The 25326-nt window shown below is 44.3% G+C and overlaps 1 protein-coding gene across 1 annotated transcript in view; it reads right to left on the bottom strand.

The window, feature by feature from the left end:
* dnah7 (dynein, axonemal, heavy chain 7) overlaps positions 1-25326 on the bottom strand; it is a 614695-nt gene that overhangs the window by 84840 nt on the left and 504529 nt on the right. The window contains exons 55-59 of the mRNA XM_078551851.1: positions 22500-22661; positions 10689-10889; positions 8713-8874; positions 7569-7754; positions 7212-7349 (exon numbers count right to left, since the gene is read on the bottom strand). Coding sequence (XP_078407977.1) covers positions 7212-7349; positions 7569-7754; positions 8713-8874; positions 10689-10889; positions 22500-22661 — 849 coding nt within the window. The remainder of the gene's footprint in view (positions 1-7211; positions 7350-7568; positions 7755-8712; positions 8875-10688; positions 10890-22499; positions 22662-25326) is intronic.

The following is a 25326-nucleotide window of genomic DNA, read 5'->3' as shown; positions in this document are numbered from 1 at the left end:
CCTATCAAATCACCCAAAAATCTCCTCAGTATTTACAAAAACAGCCCAATTTTTCATGTCTTACCCCCTTTTGTAAAAAATAATAACAATCAGAGCAATTTATTTTGTGGTCTAGATTTTTCCAGAATTTATAAAACATATTCTCCTAGTTTCCTGAAAAGGTACATTGCAAGTGAAAGCTTTTTTTTTGAACAATAAAGCACATTGGGCAGAATTTATCCAAAGGTGGGGTTTCCCGCCTTGCCACTGAAAAAGTAGACAGGGAACACATCCCCATGAAGTGTTAATTGGCTGGATACGAGACTTCCACCCCTCACTCAGAAGGAAATCCTGTCTCAGAGAGCTGCTGGCCAATCGGACCAGCTGGCAACTCTGTAGTCCCATCAGGAGAAGGACTACTGCTGGGTTTACAGTCAACCTTCAGATTCTAAGTGCCAGTAGGCCCGAGAGTCTTGCGGCATGGACAGGAGGGGACACTGTGGAGCTGGGGATGGAGGGAGGAGCAACTTCAGAGGGGTGCCCCAATTGGGAAGTTGGGCCAGTGATCGAGGTCTCCCTTCCCTTCCCGCCCAAGTCCGAGCAGTCTTACTTGCTGGCCACTTAAGGGCCACAGCTGTGCTGAGGGAGTGGGCAGGCTGCACTAGGTCTCGCCCATTTCCCTGTAAAATTTCTGATCAGTCAGTGGCGGGCAGGTAGATGATGGGAAGGCTACCCAGATAATTTTACAGCAACTCCCATCTTTATAGCTAAAGAATCATCAACATTTCCAATTATGTGACAAATTAAATGTATAGGTACTGACATCCAGGTTAATGTGTGATTATGAGTTTGTCTATGCTATTACATCCATCTATTTTCCAAACTGAAGAAGGCTGCAACTTCTCAGTTACATGTTTCGCAGATGAAAGTTTCCAGACTCAAGTTGCAGCGAAATCTGAATACTTATACTGCTTCCCTTTTCTGACTGAAACCTTGGGCAGGATTTTCACCCTTACAAGGATGCAAGAACAGAGACAGGCAAGTGCATAATTTTGCGGGGCCGACCGCAGTATCAGTCTGCTGGCATCAGCCACCCACCGAGCCATTTTGCTCGAGATTGATGCAGGGGTAACAGCTACTGGAATGTTTCAGTTAACCTGCAACCGTTTTGGCATCAGGAGCACAGCAACTGCCTGGAGGTGCCAGGTCAGGGGCCAGTGATCCAGGATGCCTTAGAGGATCCCTCCTGCCTCCTACATATGCGGGTCACCTTGTGGAGAGTTCATTTTAAATTTGTTAATGCTGAGAGGGCAACTCAAAATGGAGGCACTTTCTCTCTCTCTCTCTCTCTCTCTGTCGTTTACCTGCAAAGGCAGCCTGCAAATGCAAATTCAAATCCAATTTTTTAAAGAAATTCATGTAATAACGCATAAAAAATGAAACACATTACCTTTGTGCATTCCCTCAGTGCCTGTCTTCTGTGTGCCTATGCCCTTCCTAGTCCTCCTATGAGGTGTTCTCCGAGTGGCTACAGCAGGAGATGGAAACCTGCTGACCTTTAATTGAAGAGATTAGAGATGGTCAAGGAGGATTACCTCAAGCAGCTTTGGGCCTAAGCGGGTCGTGTTTCAAACTGAATCATCTCAGCCTGGCCTGCAGCAATTTGTATTGGGGAAGAGGGTTAGGTTTGAGGATACCATAACCTTCTATGCTTTCAGCCCTGCCACTGGCCACAGCTTCAGCAGTGGCCAGTCCAATGATGGAGAGCAGCATCTCCTTCATAAGTGTGAAGACATGCAGCCATGCCTGTCCCATGCCGGTCAGGTGGTGTTGCCTTGGATTATGCACTAACTTGTCCTGCAAGAGAGAAGGAAGTGTGTCAGTGAGTGTGGCAGAATCTACCCCTTCAGACATCAGCAGAGGTGCACCAAATGAAGACTCCCATCTGAAAAGGGCTGTTTTCTGCATATCCATCATCTTTTGTAGATGGGTGTGGTGCATTGAGCAGTGTGAAATCTGATGGTGTGGTTGGTGGGATTGGCAGCTGAAGATGCATTCACTGACCTTGATCACTAGTGTGATGTCATTGCACCTCTCCTTTAAGAGGTGCAGGCTGAGTTTAAGTAGTGCAGACTAGATTTAACTTTTAGCATTAGCTTGGGTTATCTTCTCATGATTCTGCACCCCCTGCTCAGGCTGCAGCTGGCCAACACATGTCTAGTACTGGCTACACAGTGCAATCATTTAAATTAACAGGCAGCAAATTTTGTCTGTTACCTGCATTGGAAGTAACGCTGTGCCAATTTTCAGGCCCTGATCAGTTTTGTTCCCCCCAAAATTCTAATATCTCTAGTTCAATTGTGTAAATGGCTCACTATTTAAAAATATATATTGTACATTGTGAAAAGATTTCCTCTGATGAATAAGCTATAATTGGAAGTTGTGGGCATAAAAGATAAGCAGCTATGCCTGATAGTTGAGGGCTTCTCAACAAACTACTAATGAAGTTGAAAGATTGCCATATCTCAAGTTAGATACTCGTTCCCCTGCCAAGTGACAAATAGGTATTCTCAAGGCCTCGGTGGCACTCCAGCCAATGCTTATGATGTTCTGTTGTCAATGTATTCATGAATTATCTATCCCAGGAGCAGAATTATTCTGGCTTGACCCTTTGTCAACATACATGCCTAATATTTTGATCAGGAAAATGTTGATATATAATGACATTCTGTAAATAGCTATCAAGCTATTTGCATTATATGGTAATTCATCAAAGTTGCCTCTATTTGAGTATAAGCAATTTAAGGAATGTTGATGGACTGTAGGTCAGGATGGATGGATAATTTAATTTAACTCAGACATAAAAGTATAGATCTTTGGATTTCTTGTGCTTTGCAATGCATGCACTGGAAAATCACATATAGTGAACTTGCATTTCTCTGATGTATAATTGCGATATATGTGGTCCCTTGCTGTGGGTGAAAATTTACACTACATTGCAACATATTCTTCTAGATTGGAGATGAGTAAATTGAGGTTAGATGATGGTGATGGGTCTTAAATGGAAATTCCTATGATTTTGCTGTTGCCAGTAATGAATTGTTCAAAGCAACGTGGCAGTATCTTATCAATATATATCTACTGAACTATGCCAGCTTATATTGCAATACTGACAAAGAATACAAAATGCTAAATGTATTGATATATAAATAAAAAAGGCAATTAAGAAATATGAAATGTTTAGAAATGTTGAATGACCTGTAGCAGTCATGTGAGTGGCAGAATTATTGCTGTGTAGAATATCTTTTTGAAAAACCATGAAAAGGGAAACTGTTCCAGTGTGAACAAAAAGCTAACAACAGTTTTACAGTATTACATCATAATGGATTTTTGAAACAAAAGTCAATTTCAGTTTAGCATTTGGATATAGGGGGAAGAATTTTTCCCACCAACCAGCAAAAACCAGGCAGGGGGGATAGAAGGAGAAGTGCTTAGCTATCTATGTGGTTGCAAAGTGACCATGATTGGGAATTAAATATTCCAGGATACATAACTTTTAGAAGACATAGGCAAAATGGAAAAGGTGAAGGGGTAGCCTGATAATAAAGGATGGGACAAAGACAGTGGAGAGAAAGGACCTTAGCTCAGAAAATCAAGAAGTAGAATCAGTTTGGGTGCAACTAAGAAACAGCAAGTGGCAGAAGTTGGTTGCAGTTGTTCACAGGCTTCCTAACAGTAGTTGTAGTGTAAGGCAGAACATAAGGCAGGAAATTAGAGGCACGTGCAATAAGGTATTACAGTAACCACGGAGGACTTTAATTTTCATGCAGACCAGGAAAACTAAATTTGTGTTAACAATATGGAAGATGAATTCATGGAATGTATATAAGATAGTTTTCTACATCAGTGGGTAGAGGAAACAGCTAGGATCAGGTTATTTTAGTGCTAGCATTGTGCAATGAGAAAGTGTTGATTAATAACCTTGTAGTAAAAGGACCTCTAGGGAAGAATATCCAATACGATAGGATGTTATTTTCAGTTTGAAAGTGATTTGTTACATATGAAACTAGGGTGTTAAATCTGAACAAAGCAACTATGTAGATATGAGGGGTGTGTTGGTGAAGGTAAATTGGGAAACTGCTATAAAAGATCTCATGGTGGACAAACAATGACTAGCATTTAAAGAATTAAGACATAATTTACAACAAATACACATTTCTTTAAGGCACAAAAACCCCACAGAAAAGTGATCCAAGCATGGTTAACAAGAGGAGTTAAAGATAGTATTAGATCAAAGGAAGAGGCTTATACTGTAACCAAAAGATGAGTTAGTCTGAAGATTGGGATGGTTTTAGAATTTTAGCAGAAAACTGATAAGGAAAAAGAAATGAGAATATGAAAGTAGACTAGCAAGAGACATAAAAACAGATTGTAAATGTTGCTATAGGTCTGTAAATAGGAAGAGATTAATGAGAGTAGATGTGGACCTACTAGAAGCAGAAGGTGAATAAGGAAATAGCAGAGACATTAAACAAAAACGTTGTATCTGTCTTCATGATGGAACACAAAAAAAAAATCCAGAAATAATGGGGAACCAAGGGTCTAGCAAGAATGAGGAAATTAAAGAAATCAGTATAAGTAAAGAAATAGTACTGGAGAAATTAATGGAATTAATCAGTAACAAATCCCCTGGAACTGACAACCTGCATCCAAGGGTTTTAAAAGAGAGAGTTTCAGAAATAGAGGATGCTTTGGTTTTGATCTTCCAGAATTCCTTAGATTCTGGAACAGTTCCCAAGGATTGGAAGCTAGCAAATATTACCTTGGTATTCAAAAAAAAGAGAGAAAACATGGCACAATAGGCCAATTGGCCCATCAGTAGTAGGCAAAATGCTTGAATCTATTGTTAAGGACGTGGTGACAGGGCATTTATAAAATCATAATAATATTAAGCAAAGTCAACACAGATTTATGAAAGGGAAATTGTGTTTGACAAATCTGTTTGACTCTTTTTGGGTAAAAACAGAAAATGTCAGAAATGTTCAGCAGATCTGGCAGCATCTATACGTTTCAGGTCGATGAACTTTCGTCAGAGCTTCTTGAGGATGTAACTAGTAAGATGGATAAGGGGGAGCCAGAGGATGTAGTGAATTCGTATTAGTTTCTTTATCTAAGGAAGGATATATTTGCCACTGAGGGAGTGCAAAGGACTAATGCAATCAGACTAACCCCTGGGATGACGAGATTGTTTTATAAGGAGAGATTGAGGAAACTGGGCCTGTATTCTCTAGAGTTTCAAAGAACGAGAAGGAATCTCATTGAAACACTTAAAATTCTTACAAGGCATGACAGGGTAGATGTTTCTCCTGGCTGATGAGTCTAGAACAAGGAGACACAGTCTCAGAATAAGGGGCAGGCCATTTAAGACTGTGATGAGGAGGACGTTCTTCACTCAGAGAATAGTGAATCTCTGGAATTCTCTACCCCAGAGGGCTTTGGAAGCTAATGACAACAAGGGATATGGGGATAGTGGGGGAAAATGGCGCAGAGCTAGATGATCAGTCATGATCTGTTTGAATTGCGAAGCAGAATGGCAGGCTGAATGATCCACTCCTGCTCCTATGTTCTTATGTGCTTGGCGCCTCCTTTGAGCTGCAGTTCTCTGTCCATTCCTTCTATCATGTGGAGCGGCATGTAGTGGTGGAGAAGGCGGCTACTGTTGGTTTTGTTGCCGTTGCTGCTTTGGTTTTTCTTCTAGTGCTGCTGCTGGTGTGGCTGTTCCTACTGCTCCAGAGGTCCAGGCTACTGCTGCATAAGTTGCTCCCATGCTGCACTGAGGCTGGCAGCAAGGAAGTTGAGATCAAGGCAGTTGAAAGTATCACCAAAAAATTGAAATTGACCCTTGGAGTTGTGATTTCAGTACTACTACTGCAAGCACAAGCCTTTTACTGTAGCTGGGCACAAACGTTGCAATTTCACTCTTTACAGGCTTCCCAGCACATTAATTTCATTAAACAATCACTCCCTGCTGTGGCCTTGTCTCATCGACCCTGGTGAAATGCTGAGAGCTGAGGAAACCCATGTGCTGGCTGTTAAATCCAGAATACAGGATTAAATTCAAGGTTAATTACCTGTTTGCATATCATAATATCTTTCTTGACATCTGCACAGGCATTCCCTCCTCATCTGAAAACCTGGAAATGGACAGGAGCCTGACCACTTTTCAGGGACATAACCGCGCACCAGCACCCAAGGCCTATTCCTCTTGGCAGTTATAACTCTGTCCATTGTGTTGAAATTAGCAGGATCGATTTTAAGTTATGGTGGGCAACAGGTGGATTGCCTGGTGGCCTGCTCATTCTAGGGATGATCAGGCTGGACAAATTTTGACTCCTGTGCTTCGCTTAAATGGAACCAGCAAGCTGAGGGCGCCACATAGAAGTCCCAGTATTGATTGTGGGATTAGGGTTAACTCAATGGGGAGTTGCAAGCTAAATCTGGGGGAGTTTCACAATCATGGAGGGGGAGGGAAGGGGAGCCTAGGCCAGCAGTGCTAAAATTATTTTTGTAGGTCCCAGGGGAGTACTCATGCTCCTCCTGGCCTCACAATAAACAATTGACAACTTACTTTCCCAGGGCTCCTTGGCTCTATCACCAGCAAAACTGGCTCGAGAGTGCTGGGCACACCCTCCAACTAGTTAAAACCTAAAATTGGAAATCAGGCTCTTTATGTACCTCATGGGAGTCCTTTCTGGGGATAAAAAGGAGGCAGGCCGCTGGTAGGCACTTTGGCTGCCCAGTAGTGGATCCATCAAAAAGTGGCAGGTGCCTGATTGTTTGTGTCAACGGGGCAGTAAGTCTACCAAATCTATTCTGAGGAGATTGCACCCCATTAACGACAATTCAGACAAGTTAAAGTCAATACCTGTTTTTCTGAAAACCCAAAATTTTTTTTTGCATCTTGATATGTCTTCACATTAATGTGGTATAAAACTTATTTTACATTATATAACAGCTAACGTTTGAAATGATGATTAGCTCTTGCGTGCTGAATTCATGCATGTCTAAAATTATATTTTTATTCATACTGGAGTTCATCTAGATACTGTAATGACTTAAAGATTGAGAAAGAAAAATAATACCAATTTGTATCTTCTGATCAGCCCAACATAATTTTATACGTCAAACATTGAATCCAATTTTATTCAAACTTTAGCAACCATTTGACATACCTGAGTAAGTAGGATGCTGTCAAACAGGTTCTGGGTCTCCGACTGATCCTTTGTGATATCTGCATTAGCATGCATCCCAAAGATTTCTGGAGTCGGGTTCAAAGGGAGGCTCTTAGTATAGTTTATGTAGCTGATGTACTGCAAGGGGATTAATAGGTTTATCAGATAATTACATGATACTTGTATTTTCATTGCAACTTATGTTGTTTCAACTGTCCTTAATCTTGAAAATTAACAATTCAAAACACGTCCAAAACCTGTCTAAGCAGCCAACAGATATGATTTTTTTTTTGTCTAACCAATGTTTGAAGCATTATATCCATCAAGAATATCCAACAAAAATAAGATTTTTCTTACATCTCCTTCTGGTGGGGCATAATAAATGCCACTCGAGTCAAATGTGTAGGCTTCATTTGATGTAATTTCTTTATTATAGAATTTATTTAGAATTGACCGAAGTGTGCGCCGGTCCCAGTCATCCGTCACTCTACCACCATAGTTGCATTCACCGGTCATATATCGAATAGCATCAAGTGGCACCTCCTGAATAAATGGACATATATAGTCAATGTCAATGAAAGAAAACTGATTACAATGAGCCAATATTAGAGGATTTTTAACATCCTCCCTTTTCAATTACATGTATATTTTCCTTTCGTTCCTGAGCTGATATTATTCATTGTGAATAACCTCATAGATTGAAGGATTACCTAACACAGTAGCCCATGAAAAGCAATAAAATCCTTTTATACTACACATTTTGTAACGCCATGGTTCGGGTGAGTAGTTCAACTTCAGCCAAACTGGTGGCAGCTTGGCATTTTGGAGAAGGCTTGAAAGTCCTGCAAAAGGATTTTCAATAATTCAGTAGTTTTCACTAAAGGAGGAATAAGGTAAAACAGAGTGTATCCTCTCAATGGGAGGGTAACCAGCATTGAACATAACAAAAATTGTGCATCGTTGCTTATTTTAACTTTATCCACTGAATTAAATCCTGGTCTTTACATAGAGAAGTGTTCAGTTAAGCAACGTATGTACTTTGGAGGCACAGAAACATGAGATAGCCTACAGCCCTTGGAATTTAATTCATTGGAAAAATAGGCAACAATCCCTCTTTTTCCCTTAATGGTACATGGTGTAGAAAATTTGAGAAGGAAACAGCAAAATGTATCATTGTGTTAGCAGTCTGTCACTTTGCCAAGTTGCTGTGAGGAGGTTTTGAGTGCAGGATGAATGAAAATTGGAGGTGAAAATTTCTGAGAAGTTTAGAAGTCCATATGATGCAAATCTGAGAGCAGATGGCTCTGCTGTTACCTTTGGTAAATGGTCAGGAATGGCTTACCTCAACAATATAAAAGTAAAATACTGTGGATGTTGGAGATCTGAAATAAAAACAGAAAGTGCTGGAAAAACTCAGCAGGTCTGGTAGCATCTGTGGCAAGGGAAACGGAGTGAACATTTCGAGTCCAATATGACTCTTCTTTGGAACCGTATGGCTTACCTCGTACTGGTTGAGGAACATGTGGAGCTGCTGTACGCTTATCCGCAGATCTGTTTCATTAAACTCATAAGGGATATTCCATCCTAGTGGTCCAAATTTCCGTCTTTCCTGAACCAGTGCATGAAAGAAGCATAGACCATATAGGAGCTTTTTAAATGCAGCCTGTTGGAAAAAATAATACAATATCCATCCCAGTCATTATGTACATAACATCAAGGTAGCTCAGAACCTAATGTACCCCAACAGAATACAAATGTTATACTTATTTTGACCTAATTTTAAAATATATTTTCAAGCAATATTACTGTGAATACTACAAATGTTTTCTCTCATTGCAACAGTGACTGCATTTCAAAAAGTACTTCACTGGTTGTAAAGCGCTTTGAGGTATCTAGTGGCCGGGGAAAGCACTATGTAAATGCCAGTCTTTCTTTCTTTCTTTCAATATATGCCAGCATTATTTTTAAATGGCAAAGCAATAAACAGTTATTGCATCTCTATGTATCAATAATTTTGTTTTCATTAGGTTTGTTGATCAACAAACTTCACAAGTAGTCAATTTTAAGATTTTCTTCACATTCGAAACAATCATTTTTTCTCAGCCCAGACCCAAATAAATTGCCAATAATACATTTAAGGCTAAATATTAGTTTGCCCCATTTTGTCTGAGTTGGTTCCAGAAGAGGTAGCAGCGTGCAAAGTTGGTACCTCATTTAGCTTATAGTAGTGTAGGACCATAGATCTCTTCCCACAGATGCTACATGCTGCCAGATGTCTCTGTGCTCAGCACATAATGAAGGCAGCTTTATTTTCTTAAGGGCGTTCTATCCCACTTTAGAGGGAATAGAATTGAATTAAAAAAGGCTGCTTCTAAATGCTATTGCTGGAATTCTTAACAAAGAAAACAGAACACCAAAGCAGAAAGCGGGTTCCGGGGTCAGGGATACAACACTAGAGGCAATAAAAGTTTCAGATCAGTTGGAATGAATGTGTGACATCACAATCTGCCGAGGTTGAGAGCTTCTTTCGCACTCACGGCTGTGCAGGTTGTGCCAAGTTGCCAGAAAAGCAAGGCATGCTATTTTTCAGAGTTCGGTGCTTCAATAGTGATGGCACCAATGGCATTATGGAGCCCTATTTTGTGGCCATGATCTATAAATCAAGTCCTGAAAACAATGGGCTGGAATTTACGGCTCTCTGCCAGGCATGCTTTTGCAGGGGCGGTGGGGGTTGGGGCCGCATAAAATACGAGGGGTGCCAAGTTCACCACATTCCCGCCTACACCCGAGCTGTCCCCCATAATACAGAAGGTGGGCGGGTGCTAAAATTGGCAAACCACTATTTTTAAATAAATAATTAAGGGTCAATTGAGGTTGTTAACAAGCCAGCTGGCCCAGATAATACGCTGTCCTTGCCATACAACAGTTGGTGTGAGCAGACGGGTGGGAGTGGGCAGGCCTTTTGAAAAAAAAAATTTGTAAAGGCAGGAAGCAAGTGGGCACAGCATTCAGGGGTGCCTTTTGTGCATTGGAGGCACACCCACCAAGGTGTTACGTCCCTGCTTTGGTCTCCCCACCTGGCTTCCAATGCATCCTCCTACCCCCTTTCCCTAGGCTGCCTGATCGCTCCATCAAAAACCGTTCACTTGCCTGGGCCCGGACACCATGGCCACCTTCTTGCGGCCCTCCTTGCATCCCAGCAGCACACAGTACTCAATTCTGGCACAATCGGATTGGCCGACAGCTCTTGAGGGTGGAACTTCCTCCCACTGAGGGATGGAAGCCCCACTCTCAACCGGTTTAGTCCATTGGCAACACGTTGTGGCTGTAGGGCGGGCTTCTTTTAGGTGCCAGCTGCCGGCCAACTCATGCGACAGGAGTACAAGCAATACACCTCCACCTCCGCACCACCCGCAACCTGTGAAATCCAGCCCAATTTGTTAATTCTAAATTATTTGAAATTGGACTGGTACTTACTTGCTTCTTGCAGCTACCAAAGAACTCTGGATCAGAAATGGGATCCATGAGGTAGGATCGGATAATATTAGGTCGAAGACCCTTTGGTGCTTCATTTGTCATTTTCACACCGTTCTGTAGGACAGAAACTGGGAAATTTGGAGATGGGTAGCTTGTGAGCCACAGTCTGAAGTCAGGGTGTGTAGTCTCTGGATTCAGTTCCTGCAATATAATGCCACAGATGAAACAATATTCACTCTAAGGGGGAAAAATAAGCTTTATTGTCTTAAATAAAACACCATGGTAAATTTTTATTTTTAATTAACTTGTAGTGACTCCCAGATAAATGAGACATAAGTAACAAAATTATAATGTACAAGGATAATACTAATGTTCTTAAGATTAATATTTGATACCTTTCTGATATCGGGATTCCTGGTAACAACAGTGAAGGCAATCTAAGTACTTCGATCAAAATGTAATAGTTGAAGCGTGTGTGCTTTATTGCACATTTTCCAATACTTCTGTATACAAATATTTTCCCTGCTTGTAATTTTTAAATTTGTTTCAATGGCGTGGTTATGGTACAGATGATGACATTTAAATCCACAAGTTAGCCAAGAGCAATATCATCAATGCCAGCAAAACTTGAGGCAATTGGTAGTACTATATCAAAAGATGAAATGGCTTAATTGTAAAGTTTATACAAGTCTTGGGACCATTTCTTAACCCAAGCCCTGGAATTATCAATTACTGCATAGCGTTGCTGAATCAAGAACAGCTGCAACTGGACCAGTTTTCCACAGTGAGTGAAAACAATGTCCTTTCACTCATAAGACAAATTCAAAATAAATTGATGGGCCAAAACTCGTCTCTCTGATAGCTATAAGAATTGTAAATGAAATTAATTACATTGATAAAATCCTTACCACAAAACAGCCCAAGTTGTAATATTTCTCCAAATTGATGGCTTCAATTAAAGGGACTGAAAGGATACAGGTGTGGAGAAGGGAAATGTTCACACTTATATAGTAGGCCTGGACTTCTGAGATTCTAGTCAAGGCACAATGTTGGATACAGCAGAAAGAAAACAGCTAAGTATTAGAGTATGTTTGTCTATTCCAAACTTGCACGAACATTTTCACTAACATCAATGGGGGTGAACGTCTGCTCCCGTTGGCGGTGGGCATCATGGCAAGCATGAGGGGACAATTTGGTGAGAAGGCCAAAAATTGGTCTTACGGCATCATGAAACCAGTTTGCGATCAATGGAAGGCTATGTTTCCCACCATCAATCATGGGGAACTGAGGGCAGAATTTTTCCATTGGCGTGCAAGGGGTGGGACCCGCACGCCGATGCGTAAGATGATTTGTGGTGACGTCGGGCGCGCATCCCAATGTCACCGCACGCAATTGCGATATTTCACTGGGCGGGCTTGCGACGACGTCCATTGCGCGCTGCTAATACTTACTGGGCCAATTAAGGTAGTTGAGGTTCCGATTGTCATGGATTTTAAGGCGCCTGTGCGATATTCAGCTCATCGCATGGGCGCAACGGGCAGGCGGCTATCCAAAACATTAATGACCCTCATCCTCGGGCGGGAAAGAGGGACCATTGTTTTTGCAAATCCAGACATTTAACAGTTAGTGCTCAGAAGTTATTGAAAGTTGCGAGTGTGAGCTGGAGAAGTGTCAAACACATAGCAGCTGCTTGGACTCCACTCAGCCTTCAGGTCAGCACTTTTCAGTGAGGATTTGTTTTGGGGCCTGTAGGTTTCAGCAAGCCTCCCTGAGCCTGGGAATTGGAGGTGATCTCTCCACTGGAGGCACCTCACCTGAGGAGGAAGGGAGGGCTAGAAGGGGGAGGAGGCCAGGAGTGCACATTCAGCCTCCCGGGGAGCCACATTTGGGAGGACAGGCGAGGGCACAAGGGGTGCAGGGCCATGAGGTAGTCCAAGGCACAAGGGGCCACAGAAGACGCCACTATCCTGGGTATACCAGGGTATACCAAGTGCGAAGCACCTACCTCAGTATGTTTAAGGTGCAATGCTGAAGGAGGTTCCGTCTGTCAAGGGAGACAGTCAACACTATCTGTCAGATGAGTGGTCCAGAGATCTCAACTAACTGTGTGGGCGGACACCCCATGCCAGTGGCTCTAAAGGTCACAGCTGCCCTCAACTTCTATGCCTCCAGATCTTTCCAGGGCTCAGTGGGTGATGTCTGCATTGTCTCCCAATCGGCTGTCCACACTTGTGTCAAGCAGATCACAAACGTTCTGTTCAGGCGTGCACTGACCTTCATCCACTACCGCTGGTACAAGGCCAGCCAGACAGAGCAAGCCAGAGGCTTCACAGCGATTTCTGGCTTCCCCAGCGTCCTGGGTGCTATAGACTGCACACATGTGGCCACGAAGGCGCCAGCAGTTGAGCCCGGTGCCTTCGGCAACAGGAAGGGCTTCCACTCCATGAACGTGCAGATAGTGTGTGATCACAGGATGTTGATTCTACAAGTCTGTGCAAGGTACCCAGGCAGCTCCCACGATGCCTACATCCTCAGACACTTCCAAGTGCTGGGGCTCTTCAGTGCTCCAGCCCGGCTGGCTGGATGGCTGCAGGGAGACAAGGGCTATCCCCTCAGAAGGTGGCTCATGACACCTCTCCGCCATCCAAGAACAGAAGCTGAGCAGCGGTATAATGGAAATCAGGCCTCCACAAGGGCTGTGGTGGAGATAGCCATCGGTCTTCTCAAAATGCGCTTGATGCCTGGACAGTTCCGTGGGCCCACTCCAGTACCCCCCAGATTGAGTGTCGCTGATAGTGGTTGCATGCTGCACTCTGCACAATCTAGCTCTGCAAATGGGGGCTGCTGTGGACGAAGAAGATGTAAACGGAGTGGCTGGGGCTGAACACGATGAGTCCAGCATCCAGTGAGTCCGAGGATGAGCATGCACAGGGAAATGATGAGGGGGCAAGGCTGACCCGGGCATGCTCCAGGGAGGCAGAGCCACCCGGGACGCTCTAATCCAAGGAACCTTTAGCTAGCAACAGCACATATGGATCTGCAACACAAACCTGGAATGTTTCCTCCGTCCTGGAGACCTCATCTGTCTGGAAAGAAGGATTGGCAATAGGTGCCATCAATAAATCTAAAAGACACACAAATCACTCATCAAATCTCAGGAATTCATGCACCTTCCCAAAAAAAAGAGGCACCCACAGCCATTTGAGACAACATAAATTTAATACTGTAAACAAAGTCTCTTCACATAACAGAAATAAAATGGGCACTTTGCAGTCTTCCAGACTTAATATTGAGTTCAACAATTTCAGATCATGAACTTTCTCCTCCATCCCCACCCCCCTTCCAATCCCTCCTTTTTCCAATAATTTATAATTTTTTTACAACTGTATTTTTTTCTTTTCTCTCCTACTTTTAAATTTATTTTGATCTATTGTTTCATCTCCACCTTTTAGCCCATTTCGATCCCTTCCCTCCACCCCACCCGCAATAGGGCCATCTGCCACTAGCTTGCTTCCCTTAATGTCCTCATTAGCACATCCTTTAGATAATATCACCACCCTCAACACCCCTTTGTCCTTTTGTCTATGACATCTTTGGCAGTCTCTTCTTGGCCTCCACCTACCACTGGCCCCTTATCGAGCTCTCCTGTCCCACCCCCTTCGACCAGCTTATATTTCATCTCATTTCTATATGTCTTAGTTCTGACGAAGGGTCATACGGACTCGAAACGTCATCTGTGTCCCTCTCTGCAGATGCTGTCAGACCTGCTGAGTTTTTCCAGGTATTTTTGTTTTTGTTCCAGAAATAAAATGGTGTTGCACTTCACACAAGGCTCAATTCAACTCATGGTGAGGGCCAACAGGAAAGCACCAGTGATGAGCCCGGGGTGTGCCTAAGGTGCCTTCATCTTTTGTTTGCAGCTGCTACGTCTTTGTGGTGCCCCGTCGCTGGCGCTGGCATCTGAGACAGCCTGCTCTCTCTTATGTCCTATTGGCCTCAATGATGACCTTGGCGGACGTCCTCTGGCCCATCGAGCCTGTGATGGACCCGCCTAGAGGGAGCTCCCAGTTCCACAGCTGGCATCTCCCCAGAGGTCGCAGCCTCACTGGGTGCTGTGGTCACTGGCAGAGAGGCGGAGGAGCTGCCGCCCTCATCTGGACCACCCTGAGAGGCACTAGCAGAGACGACAGGCAGCTGCTCCGCCGACGTGAGGTCCGTTCAGCCCTACCTGCTCACCATAGATGGATGGGCACCGAGGTGGGATACCTGGTAGCCAAACCACCGCCAACACAGGCACTGATCAGGTGAGGTCAATTCCCCTGTAAGGGGATGCAGGTCCAAGCGCAACCCCAGGAACCCCTGATCCTGTCCCTGGAGCTGCCTTCCACGTGAGTCGCCAATCTCTCAATGGAGGAAGCTTGGTGCTCAGCCATGATGCTCAATGCATTGGCCACGGCCCGTGTAGACTCCTCCACCACTGACGCCAAGCCAAGCAGAGCCTTATGTATCTCCACCAAATGTTCCCGAACACCTGGCCACATGTCAGCACTTGGCTGCACCGCCCATGACTCCAGAGGCTCATCATCTGCCATGGACTGAGCATGTGCCTGGGCCCCTTCAGTCCTCTGACTGCTGGCGCCATCGGCACTCTCTGTCTCCGCCAGCTACTCCAGCAACTGTGAAGTGCCCTCACCGCTGTGACCCAGGACACTAGCCAAAGAAATGATGCCCACCGAGGTGCCAGTACCTGCTTGGCAGAGATGGTGTGACGCTTCTAAAGGTGCAACTTCATGCCCCTCAGGTGTCAGAGGAGGTCCCTGCTGCTCTGACTCCTGGCCGTGCTCCGATGATGCTGAAAGGAGGAGTAAGGAAATTCGATCAGTTAGCCTGCAGGTAATGTCAATGTACATGCCTGTCCCCCAGCTCATCATGCGCTCATCATTCCACACGCAATGGGCAAGCCATGGTGGTAACGTCACTCACTGAACAATCAGCGCTGCCATGGGTGTTGGGATGCTACTGGTGATGTGAGTACTGGCCATACATATCTGCCAGTGGAACCCCAACCTCTCTTACTTCAGTGGACCTGGGCGCGTGCCACCTCTCCAGGTCGAGGGTCTCCTGTTCAAAGTGGCTCAGCATCAAAACCTGGCCTGGCCCACCACCAGTCCTCAGCCACTAGGTGTTGTAATGAGAATTCTTCTCCAGTAAATGAAAAAATTGCATTGCTAAGTGATACCTGTACTGTCAATCTCCTCGCGGCCAGCCCAACCCAAGCCCAGTTGGCCATTGCAGGGCTGCAGTGTATCCTTCCCCCGCTGGTGGCTGGCACTCACAAATATGCCTGGTGTGTCCTTTCCCCTGCCCCACATACTGCCTTCATCACAGTTGGGAACACACAGTTGTACCTGCTGTTGCAAGGCAGCACAATGACGTGGAGCGCAGAGGGCAGCAGATCCATCTGTGCCACGCCACTTTGAACATCCCCTCCCAAACTGTCATCACCCTGACTTCGACATGTCATGGAGTTCGCCCAGCGCGCCTGGGTATAGCTCCTCCAGGTTGCCCCACCACAGTCATGTGAGTGTCACTCCACCACATGCTGTGGGTGCAGAACCCATCTCATCACAACCTTCTCATGCTGACAAATGCAGGCAATATCTGGTGGCCCGCCCAGCTAAGGACACATGCTGTCACTCACTCATTGCACTCAGGCCACTCAGACATGGGTGATCTGCCAGCGGGGGAGAAGGTTACATGATGGGTGCAGTGAATGATGCCAACATGCTACTCACCCTTCCCGTACGCAGCAGGTCGTTGAAGCGCTTGCGGCACTGGGTCCATGAGCGCCGCACCACGTTGTGGGAGCTCACAATCTCCGCAACCTCCTCCCACGCACACTTCGTCAAGTGGGATGGCCTCCTCCTTCCCTCCTCGGGGACAAGCACATCTCACCATGCTGCCATCTCCTCAAGGAGTGCAGCAAGGCACTCATCAGAAAACCTGGGCACACAGTGGCCACCCGCCCTACCCTCCTGCATGGCTGTATTAGATGTGCCTTGCCCCCAAACTCTGGCTATGAACAGCAGCCTTGGTGCGGCTGCAGCTTGGCCTTTAAACAGGCCGCCAGGTCGCCATTGGACCTGGCGGCAATTGCCGTTCCGCCTGCGCCCGCCCACTCCCGCCGTCCCCAGGAGTCAGCAAACACGTTGGGTCCGCACAAAATGGCAGTGCAGTCCCGATCGCCGCTACTGCCAGCGCCCACTCCTGCATGCCCCGCCCGATATGGGGAAATTTCTCCCCTTAATTTTAATACATTTGCATCTCATCATTGTGGCAGCACACTGGAATCATCCCCCTATGTCAAATTTACCGTCTACGTCAACGTGACTTGAGAACAGCATGAGTTAGGACTGCCTTAAAGAGCCCTGTGGAGTGGGAGGGTATCCCCTGCCAGTGACTTTAAAGGTGACGACCGTGCTCAATTTCTTTGTCTGCCAGTCATTCCAGGGATCCACAGGGGACCTGTGTGGCATCTCACAGTCCGCAACACATAGATGCATAAAGGAGGTCACAGATACCCTCTACAGCAAGGCAATCGCTATGTGAGCTTTACACTCGATGAAGATTGACAGGCTGCAAGATTCAATCGGTTTGCAGCTATCTCAGGCTTGCCAAGAGTGTAGGGTGCAATCAGCTGCACCCACGTGGCTTTAAGGGCTCCAACGGCAGCAGCCTCTAATGTTCATCAACCATAAAGACTTTCATTCCATCAATGTTCAACTGGTGTATGATCATTGGAAGCACACAATGCTTCCATTTGTGTACGGTACCTTGGGTGTTGCCATAACTCATGCATCCTGTGTCACTCCAAGGTGCCTCAGACTTTCAAAGGGCCTGGGCGTCTACAGGGATGGCTGCTTGGTGATAAGGGGTACCCGCTGAAATGCTGGCTCATGCATTGGCCTCAGAATGCTTCGGAGGAGAGGTGCAACTCAGCACAGAGCTCCACATGGTCCCTAATCAAGCAGACAATTGGCATTCTGAAGTTGCACTTCCGATGTTTGGACTGCTCAGGTGGGGCACTGCAGCACACTCCAGATAGGGTATCCCACACCATCGCTGTGTGTTGCGTCCTTCACAACCTGAGGTTGCAAGGGGTGATTCCTTACCAGAGGGAGAAATGGAGGAGGATGAGAGCTCCTCAGCGGATGGAGAGCAGGGGGGCCAGGAACCTGAAGAGGGTGATGAGTGTCAGCTTCCACGGGACAACGCCACTGAGGAAGCACCATGTGGAAGACATGCCTGTGCCATTTTAATTGCTAACAGATTCCAGGAGGAGTAAAGTGAAGGCAATAGGAGGAGGCCACATTTCCCCTGTCCCTTAATGTCATTACATTGCATTGAAAGGGATGTCCAACCAGTCACATCGAGAGCAAGTTCAGCATTCAGACTTGCACCTTCCACCCTCATGATCCACCAGATCATGATCTCTTAGAAGGTCAGCGGCGCACTCACTCTGGGAAGTGAAAGTCGACACAACAGCAAGAACACTGAGGCAACTTATTGGATGCAGTCGTTAATGAGAAATTACAGCGGCCAGTGAGATGAGGACCTGGTTGGGGATATCATCCTCCTGTCCAGGTCTTGTCCTTTGGCACTACCACTGAGGAGACACAACTGCTGCTAATCCCTTCAGGCTGCTGAGCTGCCCTCACACAATGGTGTGTCGTAAGGAAAAAGAGTTACAAGCACGTTAAGCACACACTTCCAATAACTCTAGCACAGATGCATACAAAGCAACCCTCGAGTGGAGAAACACACTGACTGAAGGCATGGTCCAAAGTCCAAAGACTAATGTCACGCTGCAAACAAACTACTCTTCCATTAGCAAAAAAGCTACTGGAGCCAGATGCAGTGATAGGCATGAGTGAAAAAATTAAGGTGAAATGACAGAAAGCCAAATTTCATTTTGACAAGACTGCCAAACCATTTCCAGAGTTGCGCATTGGAGAGCCAGTCAGGGTACAAACCTTCAATGCTCTCAAAAGGAGTCAGCCTATGGCATCTTGGGACATACGTAGAGCAGTTGTCACCTCAATCTTACACAGTGGAAGTGAACGACCAAATAACTGGCACAACCACAGGCATATACAAACAACTACAGAAGTTGTTCCTTCACTGCAGATGGTCAATAGGAAGATGGGATCTCACCAGCTGCACAGAGTACAGAACAACCATCGCTCCCACAGGTCCATTGGTACACAACAATGGAAATGGAACAACAACAACAACAGTTATCATGGCACCAAAAAGTGCCATGGGAATGACACTCCCCAGAGAAGGAACATCATGCAGATGAACAGCCAATGACAACACGCACACGTACCATTAAGAGACCTTCATAATTTAATGACTATGTATGCAACGCATTTTCAGAAACTAACGAGAATAACAAACAGTTTGTTAATGCATGAGAATGGTTGTGGCGTAGTGGGTAACTTGGGTAACTCTCAGTCACACGTGATAATGCATGCAAAGTTGTCTCTTGTTCGTTATGGAAGAGGGGATGTTCGGCTTTTGACATGCAATCATTACTACATGTCCTACTTGGCTTGTCATGGTCATGTGACCTCTGCCATGAAGGAATGTCTAGGAGCAGCCATGATACGTTTGGTTCAATAAAGACACTACACTAGACACACTGTAGTCTTTGAGCTCGTAATAACATGTACAGCAGAAAAAGAACCAAAAAGAAATGTAATTACTTTTGTTTGGGCAGGAGAAGTAAGAGTACTGGGTAAGTTGGCCTCCAGGTAGTTTGAAATTGGCCAGATCTAGTGAGCTCAACAGCAGCATGGTAATGAGGCTCAACTCTCAGATTAGACCAGGCCTCCAACTAGCAGTTTCAGGCAGCTGGCCAGCCAGCTAATAGTTAAAATCTCTTCCATCATTTCAGATCTTTACTTATACCCCAAAACCATTCTAGGAATTTCTATAGTAGGGAACATGTTTGAGGGCTTTTTTAAGAAGTTATCAATGATCAACGAAATGGCACAAATATCATAAGTAGCAGTTAAATATGGACAATAGACCCACTAAAATTCTTTGAAGAGGGAACTAGGCTTGTATTATTCTAAATCATTTTAGATCAATTAAACATATGGGCTCAGAAATGGCAGTTAGATTTTACTACAGATAAACGTAAGGTAATGCACATAGGAAGAATGTGCATTAGCATAGAAGGATGGTGAAAAGAATCATTGATCTTTCTGTAAAATTTTGCTGGCAATTTTGCACCTGTGTAAAATAATCTTGCCAAAAATGAGCTATTGTTTAATATTACAACATATTTAGGTTGGATACATATTTGAAAAAGCGAAATTTGAAGGATTTAGGAAATAGTGCAAAGGAGTAGGACATTGGATAGCTCTTTCAAAGAGCCAGTACAGACACACCTGGCCCAATGGCCTCCTTCGGTGGTGTATGTTTCTATGTAGCCAGTGTGAAGTACTTGTGAATAAGGAACATTGGGGGCCTTCTGAGGCATAAGATTACAATTAGAACAGGTGAGATTGAGTACATGTCATCAGTGAGGCCAATGCCAGACAGTGAGTGCTGATAATGCTCAAAGAGTGGAAGAGCTCAAAAAAGAACAAAGCTTATTTAAGGCCTTCGGGAACAAAGTTTTGAGTAAAGCTTCAAGCACTGATTTTTTCTGGAGAAAATGATATAAGAGACACAATAGCCTATAAATTGATGCTTCATGCAATTTATAGGCATAAAACAGACACGAAAGCTCCAATATGGTGAGTGAAATGCACGCACACATTTAGCACTGAAAATGCACCACACACCGTCTTAGTAAAGGCAGAAAACAAGATGCCTGGATCTGTGCCTAAACAGTCTCTTTGCATATGTCCCATTTAAATAAGCCCTGAGGATGTGCCTCAAGCATACCCTGCTAATGTGAATCAATTTCTAGACCAATATGTCATTATAATAATTAATGGAACAGACAAGGTAATGGTAAGTGGGATTTAGTTTAGACAATGAGCTGTAGGACACAATTATACAATTCACAAAAACTTCATACAGGGTTAGAGATCGAGAAAAGCATATGTGATTCCAGTTTTCAAAAATGAAGTAAGGCACAAGTAGGAAGTGGGCTCAGTGCCTGTTGTTTCATGCAGTGTTAAAATTCAACCTTCTGATAATACTGCTGAATTGGCGAGCAACCACTGCCATCCAAAAGCTGGAGGGTAGATATTTTGGTTGGCAAGCAGAGAATAAATCAGCCCCAACCTGAAAAGGAAGAGTGGCAAGGATCATTGTCGATCCTAATTCGTTCCTATGTTTGCTGAAAAACCTCCGATCATTGGGCACCTGACTACCTGTGGTCTGGCTAGAACACAGGAACTTAGGACTTAGGAGCAAGAGTAGGCCATTAGGCCCTTCGAGCCCACTCCGCCATTCGATGAGATCATAACTGATCTGATCGTGGTCTTAACTCCACTTTGCTGACTGCCCCGGATAACCCTTGACTCCTTGTCTATCAAAAATCTATCCCAACTCAGCCTTGAATAAATTCAATGACCCAGTCTCCACTGCCTTCTGAGGAACAGAATGCACAAACTAACAACCCTCTGAGAGGAAAAAAGTATTCTCATCTCCACCTTAAAAGGGAAATCTCTTATTTTCAAACTGTGCCCCCTAATTCTAGTCTCCCCATTAGTGCTCTCTTTTGTGTTCATGTTAGCTCACATATAGTTTTTATTAGAAATGGATTCACAATGTATTCCTGTATTAGTATGCAGGGGGTGGAATCAACGAAATTAACTGAGGAAGTTAACTTATGGCTATCAACTGTTATACAGTTTCAGGATGATAAATCAAGATGATGAGCTGAAGGTGAACAAGTAAAACCATAAGATACAAATAAAAAGTTTATTTTTAAATTCAGTTGGTGTAATTTCTAACACAATGAAGCTGGATTGTACATTTATATCCACTTCACTAAATAAAAAATGACTTCTTACAATTTGAGTAACAGATTTGAATGTAAATTATGGATGGGAGGCTTTCAGTTCAGATTTACATTGGCTGCTGGTGGTTGAGGCACTAGCTTCGCCTGCCTGATGTGGCCACTGGGAGGGAAGGACAAATCAACCTTCACAGATGTGCCACATAAATATTCAATGAGTGAGCTGCCAAGTGCTAGCTACACTTCATTGGGACAGTGCGCTGATTGGGGGGGACAAAAAATCTGATAGGTCTATAGAAACATCTTAACAGGAAACAGCAGAAAGATTAGGAATGAAAGGCAGCAGCACTTTATCGTGGGGGCCAGAGGTGAAACACCTCAAGCAGCAAGGAGATCAGAGTAGCAAGGAGATCACATATTAGAAGCCTTTTAAGGATTAGCAAGTGCAATCAACTGTAATAAAAACGAGTGCCAGACCTGCTTACGTCTTTTCCTTACTGCAGCTATGATTCTCTTTGCAGTGCTGGAAATGATTTCCCCTGACCTGTATCATCCATGGTTTGTGAGCAGTTTGAGGAACCTATGGTAACAATGCAGGTAGGGAACAAATGGTGCTGGAGTCTAAACTGCATCATCCGACCTTGATTTGTGCAGATTAATGAATCAGGCCCCCCACCTATTTCCAGCAGGCTGCTGAAATCGAGGCCTGCACAAAAATCATTTGTAGGTATAAATGGAAAATAGTGAGACAAAAATTGGTTGCCTGCTTTTTAAAAGTTCCTACTCTTTTTGAATATTTGATAATAAACTAGAACACAAATTCTTACCGCACAGACTCTTTCTAATGTCGCCATCCATGATGTTGCCAGATGACAATTTTGCAATACCACCCATGAACCTTGCTTCACAGCCATCTCAATCATGTTCATGGCTATTGGTCCTTGGCCCTGTCCAAGGGACAGCGAGCTTAGCTTAGATCCTCCAAATCCCTGTACAGAAAGGAGATGTTAGTTAACATTTTTAACTGCGATCTGTGCATGTATTGGCCAGAATTTTCTCAGCCCCATGGAGTTGGCTTGGATCAGGGCAGGGTGGAAAATCAGACTGAGGTGAGTCGGGTTGGCTTCGCAACATGTTGCCGTCTTCAGGAGATTTTCCCGGAGGTGGGTTCCCAGTCGCTGTGGCTGTCCAGCTGTCTGCAGCGGGTAGCAAGTCAATGTATTTAAAAGGACAATTCACCCTTAATTGTGCACAGCAATAACATTTTATGGAAGGCACACAGGCCCATACTATGTCAGGACCACAGAACACTTCGGAGGCAACTTCACGGCAGGGTGTCAGAGTCCCATCATATGATTTTGCACATTCATGTATGAAAGGGAAGAGAAGTTAAAAAGGCACTTCCACTGTCAGATGCATGTTCATCTGAAGATGTTTCCCCTGAAAACTGATAGATGCCGCTGGCAGTTCTGGCCTTTAGTGTTTGCAAGTCATTTGGATTATTAGGTATGGGCCTCCATCTTGCAGCACCCTCTCTCTCTTCCTGAGCAGTCCCCACCTTCCCCAGTGGGGTTGCTAGCTATCCCTCCCTTGGGGCCCTCTGATTGGATCTCCAGTGTGTGCCTGCTGCCCGCCATCCCTAATTGGAGGACAGTTGCAGAAGTGGCCTGTTAATTGGCTACATCGGTAAGATCATGCGATACAGTGCACCTCTGACATAAGTGGGGTTGAAACTTTCTGATGGTCCCATCGGCTGAAAATTTTTGAAGTGCAGAAAATTCTGGCCATTATTTCCACTTTAAAACACAATTGAAGCTGTATAATATTAACTGAAGGTTTATTTTTCTGTGCAATGAACTATTCAATGTAAAGAGAGCAAAGCTTTTTTAAAAGAAGCATTTAGATATAATCCAATGAGAATGTTTTTCTATTGATTCTCTTATCTAACCCTGAGTGGTTATAGTGAGGGTAATAACAAGTAACACTGGTACATTCGCAGAATGGGAAAATGCAAGTTTAAACCCCAATGCCCACACTGTAAATGTCCAATTTCAGTTAGGTGCCGTTTAGAATCTAATACTGCAATTACGTTACACCAGCGACACTGCAATCAGATGGTGTAGTAGGGCTGAATTTCCAATTGTATATCTCGGCACAAGCCTTTCCAGTAGGAGAATATGGAGATTTCTGAAAGTGCATAGAGCAGTGGGAAGGCAAGGGAAAGCAAGCAGAGAGTTTCAAAAGCACAACCACAAATGAAAAATCGGGAGAGTGGTGGCGGAGTTGGTGTGGGGGGCGGGGGGGGGGGGGGGTGGGGGGGGCAACAAGAATAAGAAATAGTCTAATGGTAAAACAGCAGGGGTACATTGAGATCCAGAATGTTAAAGGAAATTACTAATCAGGGTGGATCATGACCATGGAAGAATTGAAAGTGAGAACAGGGATTTTGAATGTAACTTCTTAGGGTATATAGGATATGGGATATGAATCCTGGAGAGAATGGGAGTTTGTGATTTTGTGAAGGTCAACTCACAGAAGCAGCACAGAATAATAAATTGACATAAAACATGGATCAAAGTTGCTTTCTCTAATCTGTTTAGTTCAGTTTGTCACCTATCAGCTGAACTATCAGGGGAGCCAACATAGTTTAATCATTATTTTGCATCAGAAAGATAGGAAGCTAAAATCACTAAGCTGCCTTAATGTACAAAGATGGTTAACAATAACTCACATCAGTTAAATCAAGCTTGAGAGTGTATCCAGAATGTGCTATGTTTTCACGATGTGGGTAGGAATATTTACACATCGGTTTTGCTCAATTTGGCCCATGAAGGGAAAGACTACATTTATGTATCTTGCTCAAATCATTCAAGGTAAATAAGTTGGATATTTGATCAGAACTCATTTGATGGAAGAACCTGCCAGTTTCAAGGACCAAACTTACTCTGATTATTTGAGTAAATACTTGTTTAATAGCATATCTTTGTATACTGTTCCACAATAAAATGTTCCCATCAGTCCAGGCTCCACCATTTACTGGGGCAAAGTTTTGTAGCTGGGAAGGTGGAGGAGTTATGGAGTTGGATTTCCTTTAACAGCATAGGCAGATTTGACACTTGGAAGCAAGCCTGAGATTGGAGGGGGGTCAGAGATCACTGAGATCAGGGACAGAAATGGGGTGGTGCTTGGGGAGAGTTGGAGATCAGAAAACTGGGGAGCGATCAGAACCGGGTGTATGATAGGGTGGCTGGTGATGGGGGAGTGCTGAGGTGTGATCTTGGAGAGAGGGATTGTTTACAGGTTTGCTTGTTAGGCCTGGAGAAAACACTCCTGCTTTTCCAGGCCCACCAGCAATGCTGTAAAGACACTTACCTGACAGATGCAGCCCTTCATGTTGTGATATCTTTACAGGACAAAAAAGAGACTTCATGCAGCATGTGGAGTTCAAAAGTACCTAACTGAAAACAAATTTATTCTGGTTTGACTATTTATACATACATACATACACAAATGGCCACGAGAAGGAACCACTGCACTCCTTCCTCCTCAATCAAAAAGTTCGCAAAAGTTCAAATTTCATACAACTTATACACATTTCTTGTTTTTCATTTATTTACAAATCCAACTTAACCACTGGTTTCCTATCCCTAAAAG

Source organism: Cetorhinus maximus, chromosome 11 (genome assembly GCF_964194155.1).
Source record: "Cetorhinus maximus chromosome 11, sCetMax3.hap1.1, whole genome shotgun sequence".
NCBI classification, from domain to species: domain Eukaryota; kingdom Metazoa; phylum Chordata; class Chondrichthyes; order Lamniformes; family Cetorhinidae; genus Cetorhinus; species Cetorhinus maximus.
Note: the sequence above shows the minus strand (reverse complement) of the source record. Positions and strands in the feature narration are given on the sequence as shown.